At 39.7% G+C, this 21,286-nt stretch overlaps 2 protein-coding genes across 5 annotated transcripts in view; one reads left to right on the forward strand and one right to left on the reverse strand.

The window, feature by feature from the left end:
- Window positions 1–416: 416 nt before the first annotated feature.
- stx2b (syntaxin 2b) lies at window positions 417–9,527 on the reverse strand. 2 transcript variants are annotated; one of them, XM_056418431.1, is made up of 11 exons: window positions 9,236–9,527; window positions 9,061–9,135; window positions 8,874–8,973; window positions 8,039–8,113; window positions 7,853–7,926; window positions 7,125–7,233; window positions 4,892–4,965; window positions 3,782–3,919; window positions 2,911–3,021; window positions 2,628–2,747; window positions 2,402–2,487 (listed from the first exon to the last, which is right to left on the reverse strand). In XM_056418431.1, the coding sequence occupies exons 1-10, from the start codon at window positions 9,266–9,268 to the stop codon at window positions 2,652–2,654; spliced, it is 885 nt and encodes a 294-aa protein (XP_056274406.1). In that variant the 5' UTR covers window positions 9,269–9,527; the 3' UTR covers window positions 2,402–2,487; window positions 2,628–2,651. The 2 variants fall into 2 exon arrangements, with proteins under 2 accessions (XP_056274407.1, XP_056274406.1); XM_056418432.1 differs by lacking the exon at window positions 2,628–2,747 and having other exon boundaries at window positions 417–2,487.
- An 837-nt stretch (window positions 9,528–10,364) lies between these two features.
- Window positions 10,365–21,286, forward strand: part of adgrd1 (adhesion G protein-coupled receptor D1) — a 31,926-nt gene continuing 21,004 nt past the window's right edge. Inside the window, exons 1-12 of one of the 3 annotated variants that reach the window (XM_056418425.1) lie at window positions 10,365–10,619; window positions 10,726–10,762; window positions 11,201–11,317; window positions 12,005–12,103; window positions 12,552–12,674; window positions 12,793–12,969; window positions 15,165–15,422; window positions 18,182–18,249; window positions 18,726–18,875; window positions 19,015–19,065; window positions 20,294–20,417; window positions 20,753–20,860. In XM_056418425.1, the coding sequence (XP_056274400.1) occupies window positions 10,566–10,619; window positions 10,726–10,762; window positions 11,201–11,317; window positions 12,005–12,103; window positions 12,552–12,674; window positions 12,793–12,969; window positions 15,165–15,422; window positions 18,182–18,249; window positions 18,726–18,875; window positions 19,015–19,065; window positions 20,294–20,417; window positions 20,753–20,860 (1,366 nt within the window). In that variant the 5' untranslated portion in view covers window positions 10,365–10,565. The remainder of the gene's footprint in view (window positions 10,620–10,725; window positions 10,763–11,200; window positions 11,318–12,004; window positions 12,104–12,551; window positions 12,675–12,792; window positions 12,970–15,164; window positions 15,423–18,181; window positions 18,250–18,725; window positions 18,876–19,014; window positions 19,066–20,293; window positions 20,418–20,752; window positions 20,861–21,286) is intronic. The other 2 variants (XM_056418426.1, XM_056418427.1) reach the window with 2 other exon arrangements.

A 21,286-nucleotide genomic window follows, 5' to 3' on the forward strand; every position in this document is an offset into this window, starting at 1 on the left:
ACTTTTGACATCTCGGATGTCTTGCTCAGTGATCTGAAAACACCCTCATGTACAGATTTTAAGGACATTCAATATTTCACTCGAAGTGCACCTCTGAAGTTTCCTTTGATCTAATTCAAAGAGAGCAAGGAGCTTGCCCTCGAGGGACTTTCTTCCACTTTCTTCACTAATCTCGTTTGGTTGATTACACGGAAGTCAAGCATTTTGTGCAAAGTGCTCATTAGTCCTCAAGTAAACAGCAGCCTCTGCTACTTTCTGTTTTCCTCTAAACAAACTTAACCCCCAAATGTTTGGACTACAAAATAAACACAGAAAATAACCAGTTGTTCCGTCTGACGAATTCAGACGTGCAGTTTAAAAGTGGTCCTGAATTCAACTTCAGCACCTTGGATGTGAAATGAAATAAACAAACAATACACTGTGCAATGTCTTTTTATTCTTTATTATTTAATTACATGACTTAATTATTCTGTTTCAATATAAAATACAAGATATATCTTACAAGAAATGTATCAAAATAACAAATAGTGCTCTTGAAATAACATAATCCAAGAGTCCTACAATGTAGCGTAACTCTTTTCACAAACAATATTTCAGTCATGACACAACTTGATTGTGATATAATATAATAAGAATAATAAGAATATAATATTAAATAAGTTAAGGTAAATGTTAACAAGGAACTTTTATACAGTTGGTGATTTTGAGTTTTTATTGAATATGGTAATCAATTTAATTTGATTGATACGAAAATATTTAGTGTGATTGAGATACATTCAACAAGAAACAAGAAATACAGAGAAAATAAATGTTCTATTTGTAAAGGACTCCTTCCTGAGCTGTAGTAGTTTTACATTCAATTCACATGAATTGTGGACAATGTATAAATAAGAGAAAGAGAAAATAAGGAGAATACACTTGCACATGTAAACACAAATTATGCAATTCATTTATAAAGACAATTGTCACGATATCTCTATCGTTCAATGCTAGTTCGTTTTCTTGTTCAGAGTAAAATGAGAATATGGATATCACTCTCATGTAAGTAAGTAGGCTAAGTAAGTAAGTACGGTTTATTTATATTGCACTTTTCACAGACAAAGGGTCAAAAAGTGCAGTATAGTAGTCAATTAAAACGAATTGACAATAACAGAAGCTGCAGTCACTTAGCTCAGCACAAAGACCGGGAACAAAGCAGGTAGCCTGGCTCTGCCAAAGCGAACAAAATCAGCCTACAACCACGTCATATCTTGTTTGTTTAATCTGTACACAAACAGAAGTGTAAAAACGACACATTGTGGATTTACGGAGGCCGATGTGGCAGACAAAGTGGCCTCCTGGAGCATCTGCTAGTTACCTGGCAACCTCACAATGACATCAAGACTTTGGGAAGTCACGGCTCCTGGCCAGTTTGGCATATATTCCCATGTAAAGCTGTAAAGTGATTTGTTACTTTTGGCAGAGCCACGCTAAATGTTTGTTATGCTAAGCTTTATCTTAAACTAAGCTATCACAGCTGCTGCTGGTACAAACATGAGAGGAAAGCAATCTTCTTATACAACGTTCGCCAAGAAGACGAATGAGCTAATTTACCAACATATAATTTAACAAATAAATATCCACAAATGATGTTTCAAGCTAGAGCTGGTAATCTTAAGAAAATATCAAAAATAGGCTACATTTTAAAAAATAGGCTAAATAAAAAAAAAAATCCAACCCAAAACCTCCAGCCTCGTGTCGCTGACTCTTCTCTCAAATGAAAGTAGGAAGCAGCATTAGTTTCAAAAGAGTCGGCATCACTGACCGCCTTACAACCAAAGCCACTACCCCAAAGTTATCATTATGGACGTAAACAATGAACACGCCTCGTGTGAGTACTCACAGCTGTCAAGTGGGCAGCTTGTGTGAGTCCACAGGCAGCAGGTAGACAGGTAGACAGGCAGCAGGTAGACAGGCAGGTAGCCTGTCATAACATACTGGATTTCTTTAGATTCATTGATAGTTGTAATGGCAATTTCAACAGAAATATAAAAATATTTTTTTAAAGAAGATTACCAACCCTACCTTTTACATGAAAAAAGGTCAGCAAAACAGAATGTGCAACAGTTTCCAAATCTGATGTGCTGTCAGGCTTCATTCTAGGACCGCGAAGGGAAAAGGACGTGTGCTGACAGGATGCTTTGTTCTAGCTGTACAGTACAGACTTGCTTCAGGACGGTATATCATGAGGTCTGATGTTACTGGTGCGAAGTGGATCACACACATTATACTTACTCCAGTGCAGTCAAGAGACCCCCTCTGTAATGCTCCTGGATAGTGAATGACTTATTGTTGTCTTCTTATGAAGCCCTTCTTTGTTTCTTCACTACTGGAGCTGCATACAGCTGACTGCTGTGATGATGTGACTCATGACTCAAAGACTCCAACTATTATGATAAGTAAAAGGAGTAATCCAGCGGCCACACACATGATAAGGCCGAGAAGTTTCTGTCAAAAAGAGAAGGAAAGAAACAAGTTCTTTACATATCCTCTAAACCAATAAATGTCTAAATGAGTGAATGACTTCCCGGATAACTCCATGGTTAGATGTGGTGTTTAAGGAATGGAAGTTGTGGATGGTGTGTTACCTCACGCAGTGATCACAGTAGTTCTCATACAGGTGGTTTGGTTAGTCCAACAGACAGGCCGACAATTAGTGCAATGAGAGCAAGCAGGATCAACAGAGCAAAGGCAATGATAATGTATTTCTGTCAAGTGAAGAAGAAGAAGAAAAGGGTGTTATTTAAATGTCAATTAAAAGGCTATAAATATATTAATGCAGTAGTCTTAAGTGGTCACATGTGATATTCTGTACAATTGACATGAACTACTTTACAATTTAGCAACACAGAATCGAAAAGGAACACATACCCGTCGGGATTTTTTCTGGTATCTCACAGCTTTTTTGGTTTCTTCCTTTGCACTGCAAATGTATTCGGCTGCATTGGAGACGTTCTTCTCGATGTTGTTCACCATTTCGCCCTGTAAATGACAGAATCTGAATATTGTCTTGGTGGCATTAGTAAATAAAATGGTACACCTGTGAGGTGTGAGGAAGTATCACAACGCATAACCTAACTAGAATGGGCACTCGGTAGAGCGCATACCTTCGCATATCACAAGATTGGGCATTGAATTATGAACATTTTGGCATTAGTTGCATGCCAATTGGATCAAAATGTATCGTGCTATGGTAAAAAAAAAGATGTTGACCTTTCCATGACCTTGACCTTGACCTTTGACCCGATTGATCCCAAAATCTAATCAAATGGTCCCCGGATAATAACCAATCATCCCACCAAATTTCATGCGATTCAAGAAGATGTTGACCTGTTCATGACCTTTGACCTTGACCTTTGACCCGATCGATCCCAAAATCTAATCAACTGGTCCCCGGATAATAACCAATCATCCCACCAAATTTCATGCGATTCGGTTCAATACTTTTTGAGTTCTGCGAAAGATTTTGACCTGTTCATGACCTTTGACCTTGACCTTTGACCCGATCGATCCCAAAATCTAATCAACTGGTCCCTGGATAATAAACAATCATCCCACCAAATTTCATGTGATTCGGTTCAATACTTTTTGAGTTTTGCGAATAACACGCATACAAATAAATAAATAAATACACGGCGATCAAAACATAACCTTCCGGCATTTTCAATGCGAAGGTAATTAGACGTTGGCTGACTAAAGAGTAGATTTGACATGAACCTCTCCACTTCGATCTCACTGTTACCTGAGTCTCCACCAACATTGCCATGTCCATGAACATCGCATGGAGCTCTCTGATGCTCGACTCCAGACGTATGATGTCCTGATGTCGGGACTCAATCTCACTCAGGGCTTGACGTGTGATCTGGGAATCAGAAATGATCTGAGGGAGAGAAGGTGAAATAATTCATCCAAATATATCAAACAAATGCTCCCTGCAGTGTGTGTGTGTGTGTGTGTGTGTGTGTGTGTGTGTGTGTGTGTGTGTGTGTGTGTGTGTGTGTGTGTGTGTGTGTGTGTGTGTGTGTGTGTGTGTGTGTGTGTGTGTGTGTGTGTGTGTGTGTGTGCGTGTGCGTGTGTGTGCACAGCTGGCAGCACAGTCCCCCACTCCAAATGATGTACTCTTCCTCCACCACTAGATGGCAGTAATAGCTTTTAACCCTGCAACAATAGTATCCTATAATAAACATCTATAATAACATACCATACAGCTCAAAAGGCTTTACACGATAAATTAATCAATAACACAGGTATTAAAAAATAGTAGAAACAAAGAGCAAAAACAAGCATGATAATATCCTAAAGAGATATTTAATAGGATCATATTATTATAAACAAACAAGTTGATAATGGTAAAAATAATTAAGATATAAACCATGAACACAAGTATGATAAATATAAAATAAACATAAAATAATAACAATGCCTTATAGAAAAGTGAAATTACATTAAAGCAACATTGTAAAAATAGGTTTTGAGATTTTTCTTAAAGCTATCAACAGAAGTTTCTTGTTTTAATTGTAAACCTTTAGTGCAAAACAATATTAGGATGCTTCATCATATTTCTTCTAAGTCCTTTTTGGCACATTGAGCCAGCCAGCACTAAATGACCTTTGGGAACGATTTGGAACATCCTCAGATAAACAATCAAAGTGTTTTTTTTAAGTACAATCACTTTCAAATAAATCCTTAACGTTACAGGTTGCCTGTGTAATTATGCTAGTAATACATAATATGTTTTCTCTTCCTGCCAGCCCTGCCATTAATAAAGGCACGGGTCAACACTTTAGGATCCTCAAAAGAGAGGTCGGGTCTAACTCTAGCACTGCACAGCGAAGCTTAAGAGAAAACTTACATCAGATGTGAAGATAGATGGATTTCCACTTTCTAACATGCCCTCTAGTTCTTCATTGGTGGTCACTCTTCCAGCTAAAATAATAAATAACAGGCAATGATTATCCAGCAATGAACAGAACCTACCTCCTGTTTATATATGTACAAATGCTTTGTAATGACCTTCAAATAAGACTAGATGCTAGATCTAAAGAGGGCCCTGATTGCACTTCCTTCCAAAACACACAGAAACTGGAACAAAGGCATGATGTGGTTTCTGAAATTTGAGAAAATAAGATATAATGTACAGGTCTGTGAAGATTGTGTCCTGAAACAGCTCTGATAGCTTGTTTGGAGAAAATTTAGTTTTTACGTATAATATGGTTTGTCCTTTAACCACAATGGTCGATCTCCGGCTCCTATTGTCCGCATGTCGAAGTATCATTGAGCGAGACACTGAAGGATGGGTTAAATGCAGAGGTCAAATGTCATGTCTGTACCTGTATGTATATAACGAATGTAATAAAGAATACGTAGATCTAGAACGCCAGTGGACTGAGCTGTCGTGATTTATTATTTATCAGATAACGAGTTGCCTATAACTTCTGGTTATGGTTTATACAGCTGTCTTTGATTAAAAGACTGTCTATCTCATCCTGTATTAATAAGGGACGTGTGCTCGTCATTCTTGGTGCATGCTTTTAAAAACATAAAAACTCAACACTGACATTTACTAGACAAAACTCTCTAATGTCAAGAATGTAAACAACAAAGGTATGTACAATATTTTCTGTTGTGTGCTTAATTCCAGGGTAATACATCTGCGCATAAAGCAAGCTGTGTGAGGACGTACAAATGATGTCTCTGTTATCCAGCCTGGAGACACTGCTACTAACACAAGTAGTGATATGTGTTTCCTTTAATGTAGCAGAAAGTTAAGACAAATGTGAAATAACTGATAATGCATTTGACGGCACACTGAGGGATGCTATTAAGATTACTTTTGAGAACATGTTTTTATAATTCTGACTCATTTTGGCTATTAAATATAAACTTGGGGAAATTAAACAACACATCTCAGTGGAACAGTTAACAAAGCACTCATCAGTGGGGGTTGTATGTGTGACTAGGATTAGACGTGTCTGAGGAACAAGGAAGCCAGAAGCCCTCACAGATAAACAGCTGCTGAGACTCTATGAACAGAAAGCTTTCTTTTTCTGGAGCTATGCCTCCTGTTGTACAACACCCTCCCCGGAGAGGCCGATCTCTGTGCCTACTGTATGTCACACACCTGTTGTAATATTCCCCAGAGAGCCAGAGCCCAACACAGAAAAACACCTCGCCATTACATCACATCAATACACATCGAGCAAAAAAGTATCGCTTCTGAATGACGTAAACAAAGGGTGTAAGTCCACGACAGCACAGACAGGTTCATGTGGCCACGTCGAAGGCAGGTGAACTACTGTTACACTGGCCGCTGAGCACTCTGCCCGTTTCCCGGGCAACGCAAACACAACAAGGCGTCTCCAATATCAGGCTCTTTCGTTTGCACTGTGGCGAACTGGAGCCGCTCATTAATGCTGGCCGCAGGGACTGTGAGAGACAGGCCTGTTTTTTTTCTTGTCATATTGTCTCGTGTTTTTCATGTGCACAATACGATGCACTATTTACATTTGTTTGTCACTGTAATGTTGAACAGAGATGACCAAACATGATGGAAAATACCAAGTTAAAATGAATTAGCTTGTATGAATGCTTATACATTTATATACATATTACAGAGATTAGTGGATACTTCTATTTCACCCATTCTATTAAAAATGACATATTCATTCATTCTGTTTTGTCAGTAACTAACTATTGTCATTTATGTATTTTATGCTCATTTAAGTTCATAACACATTGAAAATCCAGTGTTTAGATGAGATGAATTATGACTGTTTTCTGAGGAAAGAACTTGAAGAAATCTAAAAAGATCCTCTAGCAGAGAAGAAATTGGTGCGGTCTGTTTCCTGGATCCTGTCCTTACACAGCTTCAAGGTTTTATGTGTCACTCTTTTATCTCTCGATTTCCAAACTGTGTCTGTGCAATCACATGTAAGCCATTGATGTGTTAACAAAAACCGGAGTACTTCCTGTGTGTAGTGGCAATTTACATGCATTATGATTACAAAGCTTTAAAGACTCTATGAATGTAGTGCATAATTCCTGGACCTGTGAGGGTTTAGGGAGTCCATTCTTATTTTACTTACTTATCTCCAGCTGTCTCTGGATCCTTCCTTTGCTTCTTTCCCGAAAGGACACTTGAGTCTCATTGTACTGGGTCATGACCTCCACAAACTTCCTGGATAGCACTGTGTACTGAGGACAAGTGAAAACACAGAGGGATTTCAGACTGTTGTGACTAAACAGCCCTGAAAGTAGTTCTGTACAAGATATGGAATTAAAACCGCGTTGTAATGGGTAATTATCTCCACGGTTCAAAAGTGCTTTCAACTCAAGAAATACAATGACAAACACATCTCGTGAAGTAGATTTGGTAATTTCACAGTGAATAATTAAAATGTCCCGTATTTGTCCACATCGTGGATACACCGATACAAAAACATTTCCCTCCTGATGTTTGTGTACAACTGACAGACGGCTGATGAGTGATGATGATCAATTTAATTTAATTTAATTTGTCATTAGTAGTGTATTGTGTATTGTGTATGCATATATGTTGTATAGATACATATATATTTTATTTTATATTTTACTTTGGATACTTCTTGTATACATCTTTATCTTTCATCCCTGTTTTTTTATATTTTATTTTTTAATCTTGTGTGTTAAGTTTATTGGTGCTGCTACTGTTACGACAAATTTCCCCTTGGGGATTAATAAAGTACATATCTATCTATCTATCTATCTATGTGTGAGCCAGATATTTAATGTGTGTGTTTGTGAGGAGTTGGCGACCATCAATCTGTTTCCTGACCTGCGTTTTCTGGATCCTGATGTCAACAGAGGATCTGTTAGCTCCATCGTCTTTGGGCATACTGTTCTCCATGGCTTCAGGGGGGAGAGCGTTATGATGCGTTACACAGCAGCAGACGACATCAGCGTTTGTAAGGTGAAGTCAATGAATAAGTGTGATGACTAAAAACATCATAGTTCAACTCACATTTCAGTTTAGTTCGCACCACGTTGGCATTGCCTTTGATATTGTTGGTCAGTGCATCCAGTTGGACCTTTGTTCCTTCACACAGACACAAATAGGAAACTCGTCACACTTGGCTTGTTGATGAGGAAAAATAATCACTGCGCCTCTCTCACATGTAAATATTGGATTTACTGTGATTTCATCTGGTAACTTGGCAACAACCCTGTGGCAATATTGCAGAGGTCACACAGCACAGAGCTCTTTGTTTCTCTTCCTCAGTGACCATTTCAGCATCATGGATCTTAAAGCACTGTGCTGTGTTACATTAAACATAATCACGGATGATGCCATGGTGTTGTAAACTGGCTCTTTGTCTTGCAGGGTCCTGAGGCTCACACACTGAACAAAGCCAGGAACTGAGTGTAACACTGCTCTGGCTCTTGTAGAGCTGTGCATCATTGGAAATACTTTATAAATGTAAGATAAGTAAGAAAAAAAAGTACTTAAAACACCGGTGTCTGTAAACATCTGCAAATGGCAGCATGTGCGAACCCTTGGTGGTTTAAAGGTTCCTGACAGATCAAGGCAGAGCCTAAACTACAATGGGTTGCGCCTTTTGAGGGGGAAATGAGCTGTTTCCTTCACAGGTTTCCGGCCGGGCAGCCATATATTTACGATGAGGAGGAGGAGAACGTGACAAAGGAAGTGAGACATTGTTACCCTGTGAAACTCCAGCAAAGCAGTTGTCAATACAAACGAATGCACACGTGAATCCGTTAAAATAACAAACGTGTTACAATTGAAATCCATATGCTCTCTGCCTTTATCCAGATTATTTGTAAAGACACACACTTACTGGCATCTGGGTGGGGTGCAGACAGGAGCATGCTGTGCATCTTCCTCACCTCTTCCACTTGGTAAGAGATCTTATCCATGAGTCCTCTGACTTCTTCCACCTAAATCAATCAATAACACATGAGTGTCTTGAATCATGGCGGCTCCCAAACCTGTGCACATCCTTGGAGTATAGCAGTGAAACCGACCCTTCTGAAAAAGCTCTCCATGAAACCATCTCTGTCCACTGCGACTGCCACATCCTCCTCTGCTTGTGGTGTACCCTGAACGGGTGTACAAAGGAAAGATGAGAGTGACTTTTAGTGGTGCCAGCATGTTGAACCTGTCCAGTTGAACGCGTGAAAAGCAAGAAAACAGACTCACGGAGGTCAGCTCCACCAGTCGGTCCTTCATCATTCGTCCTTCTGCCCAGATAATTCTAGTAAAACAACCGCGGGGTCATCCTGTCAGTCTCCATGTGTAGAGTGACATGGTTCCAGCTTACTGTGCACTCCAGGTTGTCGAATAACCGAGAGGAGGAACACACAACGTCGATCAGCCGCGTTATCAATGCGGCAGAAATAGGAAGAGTCAAAAAAAAAGTTGGAATTGTAGCAAAACTAGCAGTTATAAAATAATAATAAAAGTAAAAACTGTTTTTGTTCTACACCGTGTCAATATCTCTCACCGCACAAGCTTAACAGGTCCACAATATCTCTCTCTCTCTCTCTCTCTCTCCGGGACCCGCCTCTCTCTCTCTCTCTCTCTCTCTCTCTCTCTCTCTCTCTCTCTCTCTCTCTCTCTCTCTCTCTGTCCCGGGGGGGGGGGGGGAATCAAGTTCCACCCTCAATTACATTTAATCGGAGAGGTGATCCACGATAAGCAAACTAAATTAATTAAAAACTCCACACTTAGTCTCTTACGGAACCACTGTGACACAGTACATGAGTTTTTTGTGGTTGAATATGTAATCCTTTTTTATCAAATGATGAATATTAGTTTGACAGCAATCCCACCGCCACACAGTATGAGACGGTATAAATAATAAAAAATAATAGATCAACACGTCAATCTAACCACACGGTGGCGCTATTTACCTTGGTATGTATGTAAATTGGCCTTGGCAGCTTGTAACGGAACTAGAAGGGGTTCTGATGACTTCTCCACCTGTTGGTTTCCTCCTTATAACATCAGTATCGCTCTTGCAAAAAGTAACACACGAAAACACCAAATGTGACCCACATTATTAAGATTATTTAATTAAATTAGTGGTTTGAAAGAAGGCATTCCCTGCGCAATCTCCAATTACGCACAAGTGAAATGCCATTTACGCGCAGTTCCAACGCCCCTCCTCGGAAGATCCAAAAATGACATCACGCTTTGCAATTCCCACGTTCGGTCCAACAAGCCAGCACGGAGCTTCTCTGCTTCTTGCCATTTCCAGATGTAGCCACAGAAACTCAAAGAAACAAGTAATAGTTCACTGTGGGACTCACGACGGATTACAGTTTTCTGCATGGAAGTTGGTGCTCAGATTGTTGTTCTTTTTTTGTTCTAGTACTGTTTCTTATTTATCAGTAATTTTAAGTTTGGAAACTTTAAAAAAAGTTTTCATCTCTTGTAATAATGAGTTACTCCACCTGGACTCATCTTTATTTGGGGATTTAAGTGCTGTTTTAGAACAGACTGAATATAGTACATTTTGACCGAAAATATGGAATTTTCTTTTCAAATTCACCTTTTTACAGCTTTTGTCTCCTGTATTAAGGTAAGCTAATACACACATACAGCACATTTTGACTTCATCCTTTCATATTATTCACATGTCTGATCGTCTCTTGTATGGCATCGTGATACATGCTATTTCTTTACAGGTTTATGCTCAAGTGGTACAACCTGCAAAGCATCCAGGTAGTAATGTATTTTATATGCGTGGTGGTGCGATTGCTTTCAGTTTTTCTATGCTGTTTTTAATTATTTCCAAATTTAAATAAGATTACATTATACATCTGTGCAATCTGAAATGCAATGTGAAGTGAAATAAGTGTGCTACTGTCTGCTCACTGCAAAACGAGAGAATGCTGTTGATTAGTTCACTGTTGAATAGTTTGTATAACTTTAACAGTTGTTGAATTCATTATTAGCAATCTTTTAATTTAAATTAAATTAAATTTAGTTTATTGTAAATAGCCCAACATCACAAATTACAAATTTGCCACAAAGGGCTTTAATCTTTAAATCCCCCTAAAATCCAAAATGGAGTGCCAGGAAAATACATTTTGAGTAATGGGAGGAAAAAGGGGGAAAGCCCTTTGTGGATGCTTGTTTACCCGTAAACTCTCCGTCCAGGCCTGGAGGTGTTGTCCACGGCCTCACATTATTGGCCTCTCGACGCTGTGGATGGAATCCATGAGCTGTGGGACCAGATTGGAAACAGACCAGGTTATGTTAACGGAAGTAACATAAGTATGTGCATACATGCAAACAGACGTGTACATACTCATGGGAATGCACCACTTAAGTGTCTTGCTCTTTGCATGGTCTTAAGCTTCTTCTTTTTTCATCACCCAACTTTCAGTCACAGCCATTGTTCTTTTTAAATGTGCTGCTGTTTTCAGAGTGTTCATATTATAGGTCAGATTTATGACTGAAATTGTAGAACAGAATATCTGGTGTGTGACGTAACCTAGGATGTTAAATTCTGCACTGCTTTATATCCATTATCCCAATGATATGGTGGTGGTAAATGTTTAAAAAATAAGTCAGGAAATGTAGGGAATAGAACATTATTATCCGCTTAGAGTTGTTTTAATTGATGACAGACTGAAAGACAATAACTTAGACCACATGCATAGATTTTGCAGCCTTGTTGTCCCTCCATAAGTCGGTGCAAGGTTTTATGAAAATGTTGAAGTTGAAGAGGGATCAGGTATAGACTTGAGTATGATGTGGAGTCACTCTTGAGTTCAGGAAAATCCTCACGTGAGCTGAAACTCTTTGAGTGCTGCCACTGTGCAATCAGCTCAGCATCACTCTGTCTCATACCTGCACATCACGTCCCTCCTGTTGTCTTCCTCTCACTGTTCTCTTGTGTCCTCTGTTATGTGTCTATCTAGGTGTGAATCACTGTTTCTCTCCGTTGTCTTTGTCCAGCTCTCAGAATCCACAACCACACTGTGCTCCCTTCCTCCCATAACTCTTCCTATGTGTATACCAATGACTCTGCCTACACTAACATTTCTGCAACAGTAGGTGAGGATCAATCACTTTCCGCTCACTGAAATTCATTTATGCATCACCTGTCACTCTCTGTTGTCCTCTTTGTGTCTACATACGGTTCAGTTGTTCACTTTGTTTGTTGAGTCTTTGGTCCATTCGGTACAACTAAAGAAATCTGAACCTTTTACATGTTTTGTATTGTTCATTAGCTTGTATTAGCATCCAGGCCACTTTTTGAATAGCTTTGTATATTATTTTACAAGATACCAAGACGACTGTAAAACGTTCATGTTCATCAGTTGCATATACAAAGAAATTAACTGCTCAGAACATTTGGGTAAATTTGGTGGATTTGTTGAACAGAGGACTAAACATTTGCAATATGTTGTCACTTGAGTGGAAACCCTATAACCCCGTGGCTAACAGGCACTGCTCATAATCTTCAAGCGAAATAATGCCACTGATTTGTGCTTGGCTGCAGATATTGTTGAGGGAATGGTCAACAAAGGCATCTTTCTAGATGGAGATAACGGCGGTACCTTTCTCCACTTTGGAAACTACCAGAACTCTTGTATTAGTGACCCTATATGGTGTGGTCCGGAGGGTGAGTGCACTATAGTTTATGCATATGATAATTTGGCAAAACACAAATTACTTTCAAACCATTTGAGTCTCTTGTATTGATGGCTGCAGGTGAATTTTCATCCCTCTATCTTCTCCAGGGATTACCTTCTCCTTTTTCTGGAAAAACCAAGAGGTAGAGTCCCGTTTTGCTGTATCCTCTGGAGGGAAAGTTATCTCCAATGGCTTCTCTGTCTACACCAATCCCATTGGAGGATATGTGGAGTTTTACACGAGAGGCAACAACCATCGATGGAAGGCCAACATTAAAGTCCCAGGTATTGCAGATGAATTTGCCTTTGCCAGTGTTCTTTTAGTCACAGTATTCCCCATCAGCACACATGAGGAATGTATTTTGGTCTCGGAAATATATATGTTTTTGGCTTCAACCGTAAATTGTTATGTAATTGCATTCATGGTTTGGTTAACTGAAACCAGACGTAGCCGCAGACAGTTGATTTGGCAAGTCGAGGATACATTTCTTAAATCTTTTGCTGTATCACAAAACATACAATTATTATAGAGGTTTAATGAAATGCGGTTGTTTTCTTCTTAAATAGGCCACAAGATTATTTGGTGATGTTATTTGGTGATGTTAGATGAAATTTGAAACATAACAGTCAGAGTGTGACTAATACTTTGAATTCAATTCTGAAAATAAAAATTTGATTTAAATTAGATGAAACTGTTTTTACAAAATGGCGAGAAATAAACACAAGGGTTAGTGTTATGTGAAATGTTTACGGACAGTATTTTATTCTCAAATGTCCAATGTCATCTTTGTTTTTGCTGCAGTTGCTCACGGTTCTGTGCTTGGGCGTCATAACATAATTTTGATTTTAATGTTCAGTTACAGAGGATCGAACATCATCTGGGTCTCATGTGTGTGTCGTCAAAGTGTCAGGACATCTGTGAGTTCCTCTCAAGTGGGAGGAAAAGCTTTGGTGACAGATTTAACCTGGAAATGCAACCAAATATAGTTATCACTGAAAGCTGCGAATGTAACATTATACATCTCCTTGCATAAAAAAAGAGAAATAGAGGGTTAAAACATGCAAATGGGTCTTTGGCACACATGGTTTATATTCTAACTGCAACTGAGATGTGTTTTTCTCTCCTGGTGGAAGTGTTTTCAGATGTGTTGCCTAATGGGACTCCCCTCTTTGTCAATTTACTTCAGAGCTACAAGAGGGAAGCAGGTTCTTTGTAGTGTAGTGGAGAGAGCTTGCAGGAACAGAACTGACCTGACCTCAAGTTTGTGTGTCACAGTATTTACTCTCTGTCAGAACATAACAAAGACAAATACAATGTTTTGATCTAACTCAGAGACAACCATTTCATGAGCTCACCAGGAAGTAAATTAACCTGATCAGCACTTATTTGGATTTACAATCAGTTAACGTTAGCTTCCTTCTAGATTAATTGTAATAACGTAGATAAATCTGCAGAGCTAATGACAGACTCAGTGGTACTTTGTGTTATGTGTTATTCAGCAAACTTGTGCATGCTAACATTCAATACTACCATGGGGAACACTGTAAACAGTGGACTGTTAATGCTTCGACTGGGCTTTAGACTGTTGTTTGTACCAAACAAGCAATTGTAATGATAACCGTATGATTTAGGAAACTACACTCAACATTTTTCATGATTTTTGGAAATTTTTTAGAAAAAATGATTGACACTAATCGAGAAAAAAAATCAGCATATTAATAGCCTATTTGATTACAATTATCACAGGTAAGCACCCTAAAAGAGTTAGAGTGGTGACGGTGCATTACGTCACTATCAGCAACAACAAAAACAATTTGAGACAAAAAGCTATATTGGTACCTGAATTCCCGAATTCCTGTATCCTGCGCAGTTTTTGATAATTCTCTGTCTTTTGCTCGAATCAAACTCTCTTCCATTTCTACATACACTACCGTTCAAAAGTTTGGGATCACTTAGAAATGACTTTATTTTTCAAAGAAAAGCACTGTTTTTTCAAGAAAGATAACATTAAATTAATCAGAAATACACTCTCTACATTGTTAATGTGGTAAATGACTCTTCTAGGTGGAAGTGTCTGGTTTCTAATGAAATATCTCCAGAGGTGTATAGAGGCCCATTTCCATCAACTATCACTCCAGTGTTCTAATGGTACATTGTGTTTGCTAATCGCCTTAGAAGACTAATGGATGATGAGAAAACCCGTGCAATTATGTTAGCACAGCTGAAAACAGTTATGCTGGTGATATAAGCTATAGAACTGGCCTTCATTTGAGCTTGAAGTTTGTAGAACAAAATTAATACTTCAAATATTAATCATTATTTCTCACCTTGTCAATGTCTTGACTATATTTTATATTCATTTGATGAATAAAAGTGTGATTTTTCATGGAAGACACAAAATTGTCTGGGTGATCCCAAACTTTTGAACGGAAGTGTAAATCACCACAATACTGTTTGAGTGGTATGTTTCTTTTTTCAGGGCCTTACTGGACCCACATTCTCTTCACATGGACAAAAAAGGATGGTCTGGAGGTCTACATCAACGGGACCTTCACTGCTGGTGACAGAGCTGGCAGTGTCTCAGAGACCTATGGTAACCTCTATCCTGACCTTGTCATTGGAACTGGCAATGACAGAGCATATGGTCACTTTGTAACCGGCGCCTTCGATGAGTTTGTCATCTGGGAAAGGGCCCTTCCTCCGAACGAGATCTTGCTCTACTACAGTGCAGCCGTAGGTAAGACATCCCGCTCTGCTAGATCGTGTTTTACTTCATTCTATGATGTGGTATATCTATTATGATGCGCCCTCCCTCTCGACGCTGGTGAGAGGAAATGGGTTATAAAGCAATTTGCTTCCTTGTCCTCACTACATTCTTGCCGAAAACATTATCATGACCGTCTGCTACATTCAGTGCATCCGGAAAGTATTCACAGCGCTTCACTTTTTCCACATTTTGTTATGTTACAGCCTTATTCCAAAATGGATTAAATTCATTATTTTCCTCAACATTCTACACACAACAACCCATAATGACAAAGTGAAAACTGTTTTTTGCTAATTTTTGCACATTTATTAAAAATAAAGAACGAAAACATAACATGTCCATAAGTATTCACAGCCTTTGCCATGACACTCAAAATTTAGCTCGGGTGCATCCTGTTTCCACTGATCATCCTTGAGATGTTTGATTGGAGTCCACCTGTGCTAAATTCAGTTGATTGGACATGATTGAGAAAGGCACACACCTGTCTATATAAGGTATCACAGTTGACAGTGCATATCAGAGCATAAACCAAGCCATGAAGTTCAAGGAATTATCTATAGACCGCCGAGACAGAATTGTATCGAGGCACAGATCTGGCGAAGGGTACAGAAAGATTTCTGCAGCATTGAAAGTCCCAATGAGCACAGTGGCCTCCATCATCCGGAAATGGAAGAAGTTTGGAACCACCAGGACTCTTCCTAGAGTTGGCCGCCCAGCCAGACTGAGCGATCGGGGGAGAAGGGCCTTAGTCAGGGAGGTGACCAGGAACCCGATGGTCACTCTGACAGAGCTCCAGCGTTGTTCTATGAAGAGAGGAGAACCTTCCAGAAGGACAACCATCTCTGCAGCACTCCACAAATCAGGCCTGTTTGGTAGAGTGGTCAGACGGAAGCCACTCTTCAGTAAAAAGCACATGACAGCCCGCCTAGAGTTTGCAAAAAAGCACCTGAAGGACTCTCAGACCATGAGAAACAAAATTCTCTGGTCTGATGAAACAAAGATTGAACTCTTTGGCCTGAATTCCAAGCGTCATGTCTGGAGGAAACCAGGCACTGCTCATCACCTGGCCAATACCATCCCTACAGTGAAGCATGGTGGTGGCAGCATCATGCTGTGGGGATGTTTTTCAGCGGGAGGAACTGGCAGTCTAGTCAGGATTGAGGGAAAGATGAATGCAGCAATGTACAGAGACATCCCCGATGAAAACATGCTCCAAAGCGCTCTGGACCTCAGACTGGGGCGACGGTTCATCTTCCAACAGGACAACGACCCGAAGCACACAGCCAAGATAACAAAGGAGTGGCTTCGGGACAACTCTGTGAAGGTCCTGGAGTGGCCCAGCCAGAGCCCGGACTTGAACCCGATTGAACATCTCTGGAGAGATCTGAAAATGGCTGTGCACCGACGCTCCCCATCCAACCTGATGGAACTTGAGAGGTTCTGCAAAGAAGAATGGGAGAAACTGCCCAGAAATATGTGTGCCACACTTGTGGAATCATACCCAAGAAGACTGGAGGCTGTAATTGCTGCCAAAGGTGCTTCAACAAAGTATTGAGCAAAGGCTGTGAATACTTATGTACATGTTATGTTTTCGTTCTTTATTTTTAATAAATGTGCAAAAATTAGCAAAAAACAGTTTTCACTTTGTCATTATGGGTTTTTGTGTGTAGAATGTTGAGGAAAATAATGAATTTAATCCATTTTGGAATAAGGCTGTAACATAACAAAATGTGGAAAAAATGAAGCGCTGTGAATACTTTCTGGATGCACTGTAAGTGACTTGGCTCACATAGTTCTGCCTTATAAGTGTTTAGAAGAGTGAGGAGGCGTGTTGGGTCGCAGGGATCATTCCGATTTAATTTGACAGGTAGGAGGACAACAAACTCTGACTTGACTGTTTTTGTTCTCTCACTGTGAACCTTGTTTAGTCAGTGGAGTGACAAATCATGTTGACATTTATGAGAACTTCTAAATAAAATAATTATGACGTGTGATAATTCATATTAATACATGTCACTGTAGTCAGACGTATGGTCAAAACCTTAGGAAATGTATTTTTTAATTAAGTAGGCAATTTTCTTTTGTTGCTTGTGAAGCATACTGATGAGTGATGATTAAAGATGATTAAGGTATGACAACTATTATGACTACACTCTTAAACATTCAACTGCTCACAATGTATAAAGCATAAAGATAATGCTGCCTTAATTTTTTCTCCGAAGTAGTTACCAAAAGCAGTATATTCCAGAGACCATTACCAGACGCAAAGAGCCCAACTGTTATGGTTACAGAAAAATATTTGTACTGCAGCGCACTCCTATAAAATATTGCATTGAACCATAGAAGAGCAGGAAAGATCCAGACTTATACCTCTAATGTAGGTCCATATAAGGTCATTTTCTGGGTGCTAGTTAGTGCGTTTTTTAATAAACGACAACAAAAACATCAAATGTATCTGTACAGAAGCTCGTGGTTGTTGATGATCCCAGTTTTGTGGCATTGTAATATATCTTCTTTCATGACTGGGCATAGTTCAGCCTCATAAACTGTAAGCTGATAAAACCCAGCTGCTTTACAGCAGCCTCGCAAGTTTAGGTCCTACCAAAGATCTGATAACAAAAATGCTTCTAAAAAGGGGATCTAAACTATAATATTTAACACAATATATGCATGTCACCAGGGTGGTTCCTTACACATCGTAATAGTCCCCTTTGTTATGTATTTTCTAGGCCAGGCTATGGTTTCTGCCACAACACCCAGAGTCTCCAAAGAAGTCACTTCAACTGCACCAACCGCCGTAAGTTTGTCAACTCTGACTTTGCAAGTTTCTTTGGTGAAGAAAAACAGATGTGATACCTTCATCTAATAGCATGAACTACATGTTTGAATCATTTGTTCACAAATATAGGATCACCATAGAAATGGTGTGAACAATTTGCAAACAGTGTATTTCTTATTGAGCTGTTCTAGAGGAGTTGAACAAAAAGGACATTGAGAGCCGATGTGTACAGATCCATCCTGTTTATTAAAGGGCTTTGGAGCTAGAAAACGGATACAGAAATAAAGAAAGTGGAGACAGCTGCTAAACAGTACGCACAAAATGGCTCCCTGTAGGGCAATTGGCTGAAAAAGAGCAACACTGAATCATTTGTCCAAAGAGAATTTCTCAAACTCAGTCGCTTAGCATCCTGTGTATGTTGGAAATGGGTGCTCTGTCGGAAACCACCTCCTGATTGTAAACTTCAGTTGATTCCTGATGTGTTGTCTCCCCAGAGCGCCCCTGAAGTGAGTCCTCCTGTCGTCAGCAGCCAGCAAGAGGAGGCCCGAAGCTCCCAGGGTCCGGAGTCCTTGCCGGTGTTGGGCTTCCTTAAGGCGCTGCCCAATAGGACCATTCCTCACAACACTGCCAACAACCTCACACAGGTCTAGAGCACATTCCACACACACACACACACACACACACACGCTGTTGCACTTTCAAAACCAGTTCACATATAGACACAATGCCCACCCATGTGGATATGATGCAACAGTTGCGTGATGTCTATTTTCTTCCATCCAGGCTTTTCTCAAAAGTGTGGAAGAAGTGCTGTCCTCTCCGGGGTTGCCAGAGGTAAATGAGTTCACACAGTTGTTGTGCAATGTTCAAACATGGCATAATGAAACATAACCAATTTGGTGAATACTTTAATCCAAGTCTTTGAGTTTGAGATTTTAACACAGCGTATTTTGGCACAATAGGTGCCAGCAGCAAAAAGAGTAACTCGCAGTTTACCCACACAGGATTATTGTAGTCAACAGTGGTGAAGACAGCACTGCTGACTGTAAAGTGGCCGACAACACATTGCTTTGAATGTAAAGTAGGAGCCTCCTTAACTTTACACTCACCCGACATAATCTCCAGGCTCTTATAGACAAACGGAAGAAAGGCATTTTCAGCAAATGTGGGGTTTCAGCACATTGAGTTCTCAGAGCGAGCGTGCTTGTTTTAGTAGGAGCAAGCTGAAACAGATGTTCACATATGAGAACACAACAACTTGGACATTATCTACAGTCAAGCCCCTTGTGATTACCATCTCTGATCAGATTCATGCTGAGTGTTAGAAAAATATCTCTTTTTATCAAGATTTGTATGACTTTTCAAGCTACATCATATGCTTTGTATGCTGTGCTCATTTTTCTTGTACTTGATTGTACTTGATGTAATTCAATTGAAGTAGATCTAAGTTAGTCCATGTGTGTTACTTTTTCTTCTTCTTTGCTTAGTATTATAGCTAACTACTAAAAAGTATGTACGGTGGCCGCTAAATTGGACTAAATTAACATCATGCTGCATTGAAAAAGACTTGAAACTAGAGGTTGAGCCCATAAACAAATTTTACAATGTTTACAGAGGTAATAAATCAAGTGAGAAGTAGAGTAATTTTCTGATGGATCTCTATAGAATCAGACTTTTGTTTGCAACCAGAGAAGTCGCTGGTCATAAGGGATAATACAGCTTTTTCCATAATGCAAACAAAATCATCAGGTCTTTGTTTCATTCTATCTGGTAATGCTGACATATTTCCCCATGATTTGTAGCACTGGCTTTCGTGCTGAGTTTATGCAGATGTTATGATCACGATTATTTTTCTTAGACCATGGAAAGCTCCATCTATAGCCACAGAAGACACCCTCACCATGAAAAGCAAATTTGTAAATGGAACCTCTGAAGAGAATTTAATTTGACAAACGATTATCTGGAGATGTGAAACCAGATTACCATGAAACAGTGCTGGACACTGAATGCAGCGACTATGAGTTGACCGTGAACATGTTTCTGTGTGGTCATTGTTGAGGAGCAGTCCATCCCTGTGGTCAGCGGTCTGATCGAGACTGTGGACAGAGTGATGGAACATATGGTGACTAACCTGGAGCCCAGCCCAAACTCCCTCATCTCCCTCGGTGGAACATCTTTTGTTGCAGGTCAGTGTGCTGTCAGCTCCATAAGGTGACTCACTGTTTGTATATTGTGTGTTAGGGTAGAAGGACATGGAGCGCCAAGCTGACATCATTAGTTTTCTTAATCAGAGGACACATGCGGGTCAGAAAAGCAGAGGTTGAACCCCTCCACCTCCCCACTATATTCTTTTTTTTGGTGCATAATATTTGGTTTGTCACTAAGCTTGCTTGTGTCTTTCTCCCCAGGGTGGCTTCACATCTTTTATCCACCCCCAATGAAACAGATTGGTCTTGACATGTTCGTCTATGTCTGTTGTTCTCAAGAGTTTTTGCTTTCTCTAATCTCTGACCCCCCACAGACTACTCGCTGATGAAATTCCCGCAGAACTACAACGTGCCACATTATCGCTTCCCTACTCAAGGCAAGAATTACATCTCAGTGCCTGGAGAGGCTTTCACTTTGCAGTGTAAGTACAACTATTACAGTAATAAAGATGTTCAGATGTCTTGAGTGATGTACAAGGTGGACGTGTCATAGTCTACTAAAAAGTAGTAGCTTATACTACAGCACATTATTCATGGTCTGATTCTGCCAAGAGAAAATGGTCCAACTTGGAGGCTCTTGTTATTTACCAGTGATTTATTATGCTAAGATTTAAGACTGCTAAAATAGCATACAGTGTAGGACAGGCCATGAGAGTTTTTGTGTGACTTTATGGTGCACCGTAGAAATCTAGCTACAACTTTAATGTTGGCAGTTACCCTTTTATTCAAAACAGGAAGAATGAGAGAGAGAGAGCACTTTCTCTCCACTTTGTTCTGTCATTAAAAAGAATGGACTTACATAGTGGAGTGAGGGAGAGCAGTAATTACGGTGGGCATTAAACTCTGCT

The sequence above is a fragment of the Pseudoliparis swirei genome, chromosome 7 (genome assembly GCF_029220125.1).
Source record: "Pseudoliparis swirei isolate HS2019 ecotype Mariana Trench chromosome 7, NWPU_hadal_v1, whole genome shotgun sequence".
NCBI classification, from domain to species: Eukaryota; Metazoa; Chordata; class Actinopteri; order Perciformes; family Liparidae; genus Pseudoliparis; species Pseudoliparis swirei.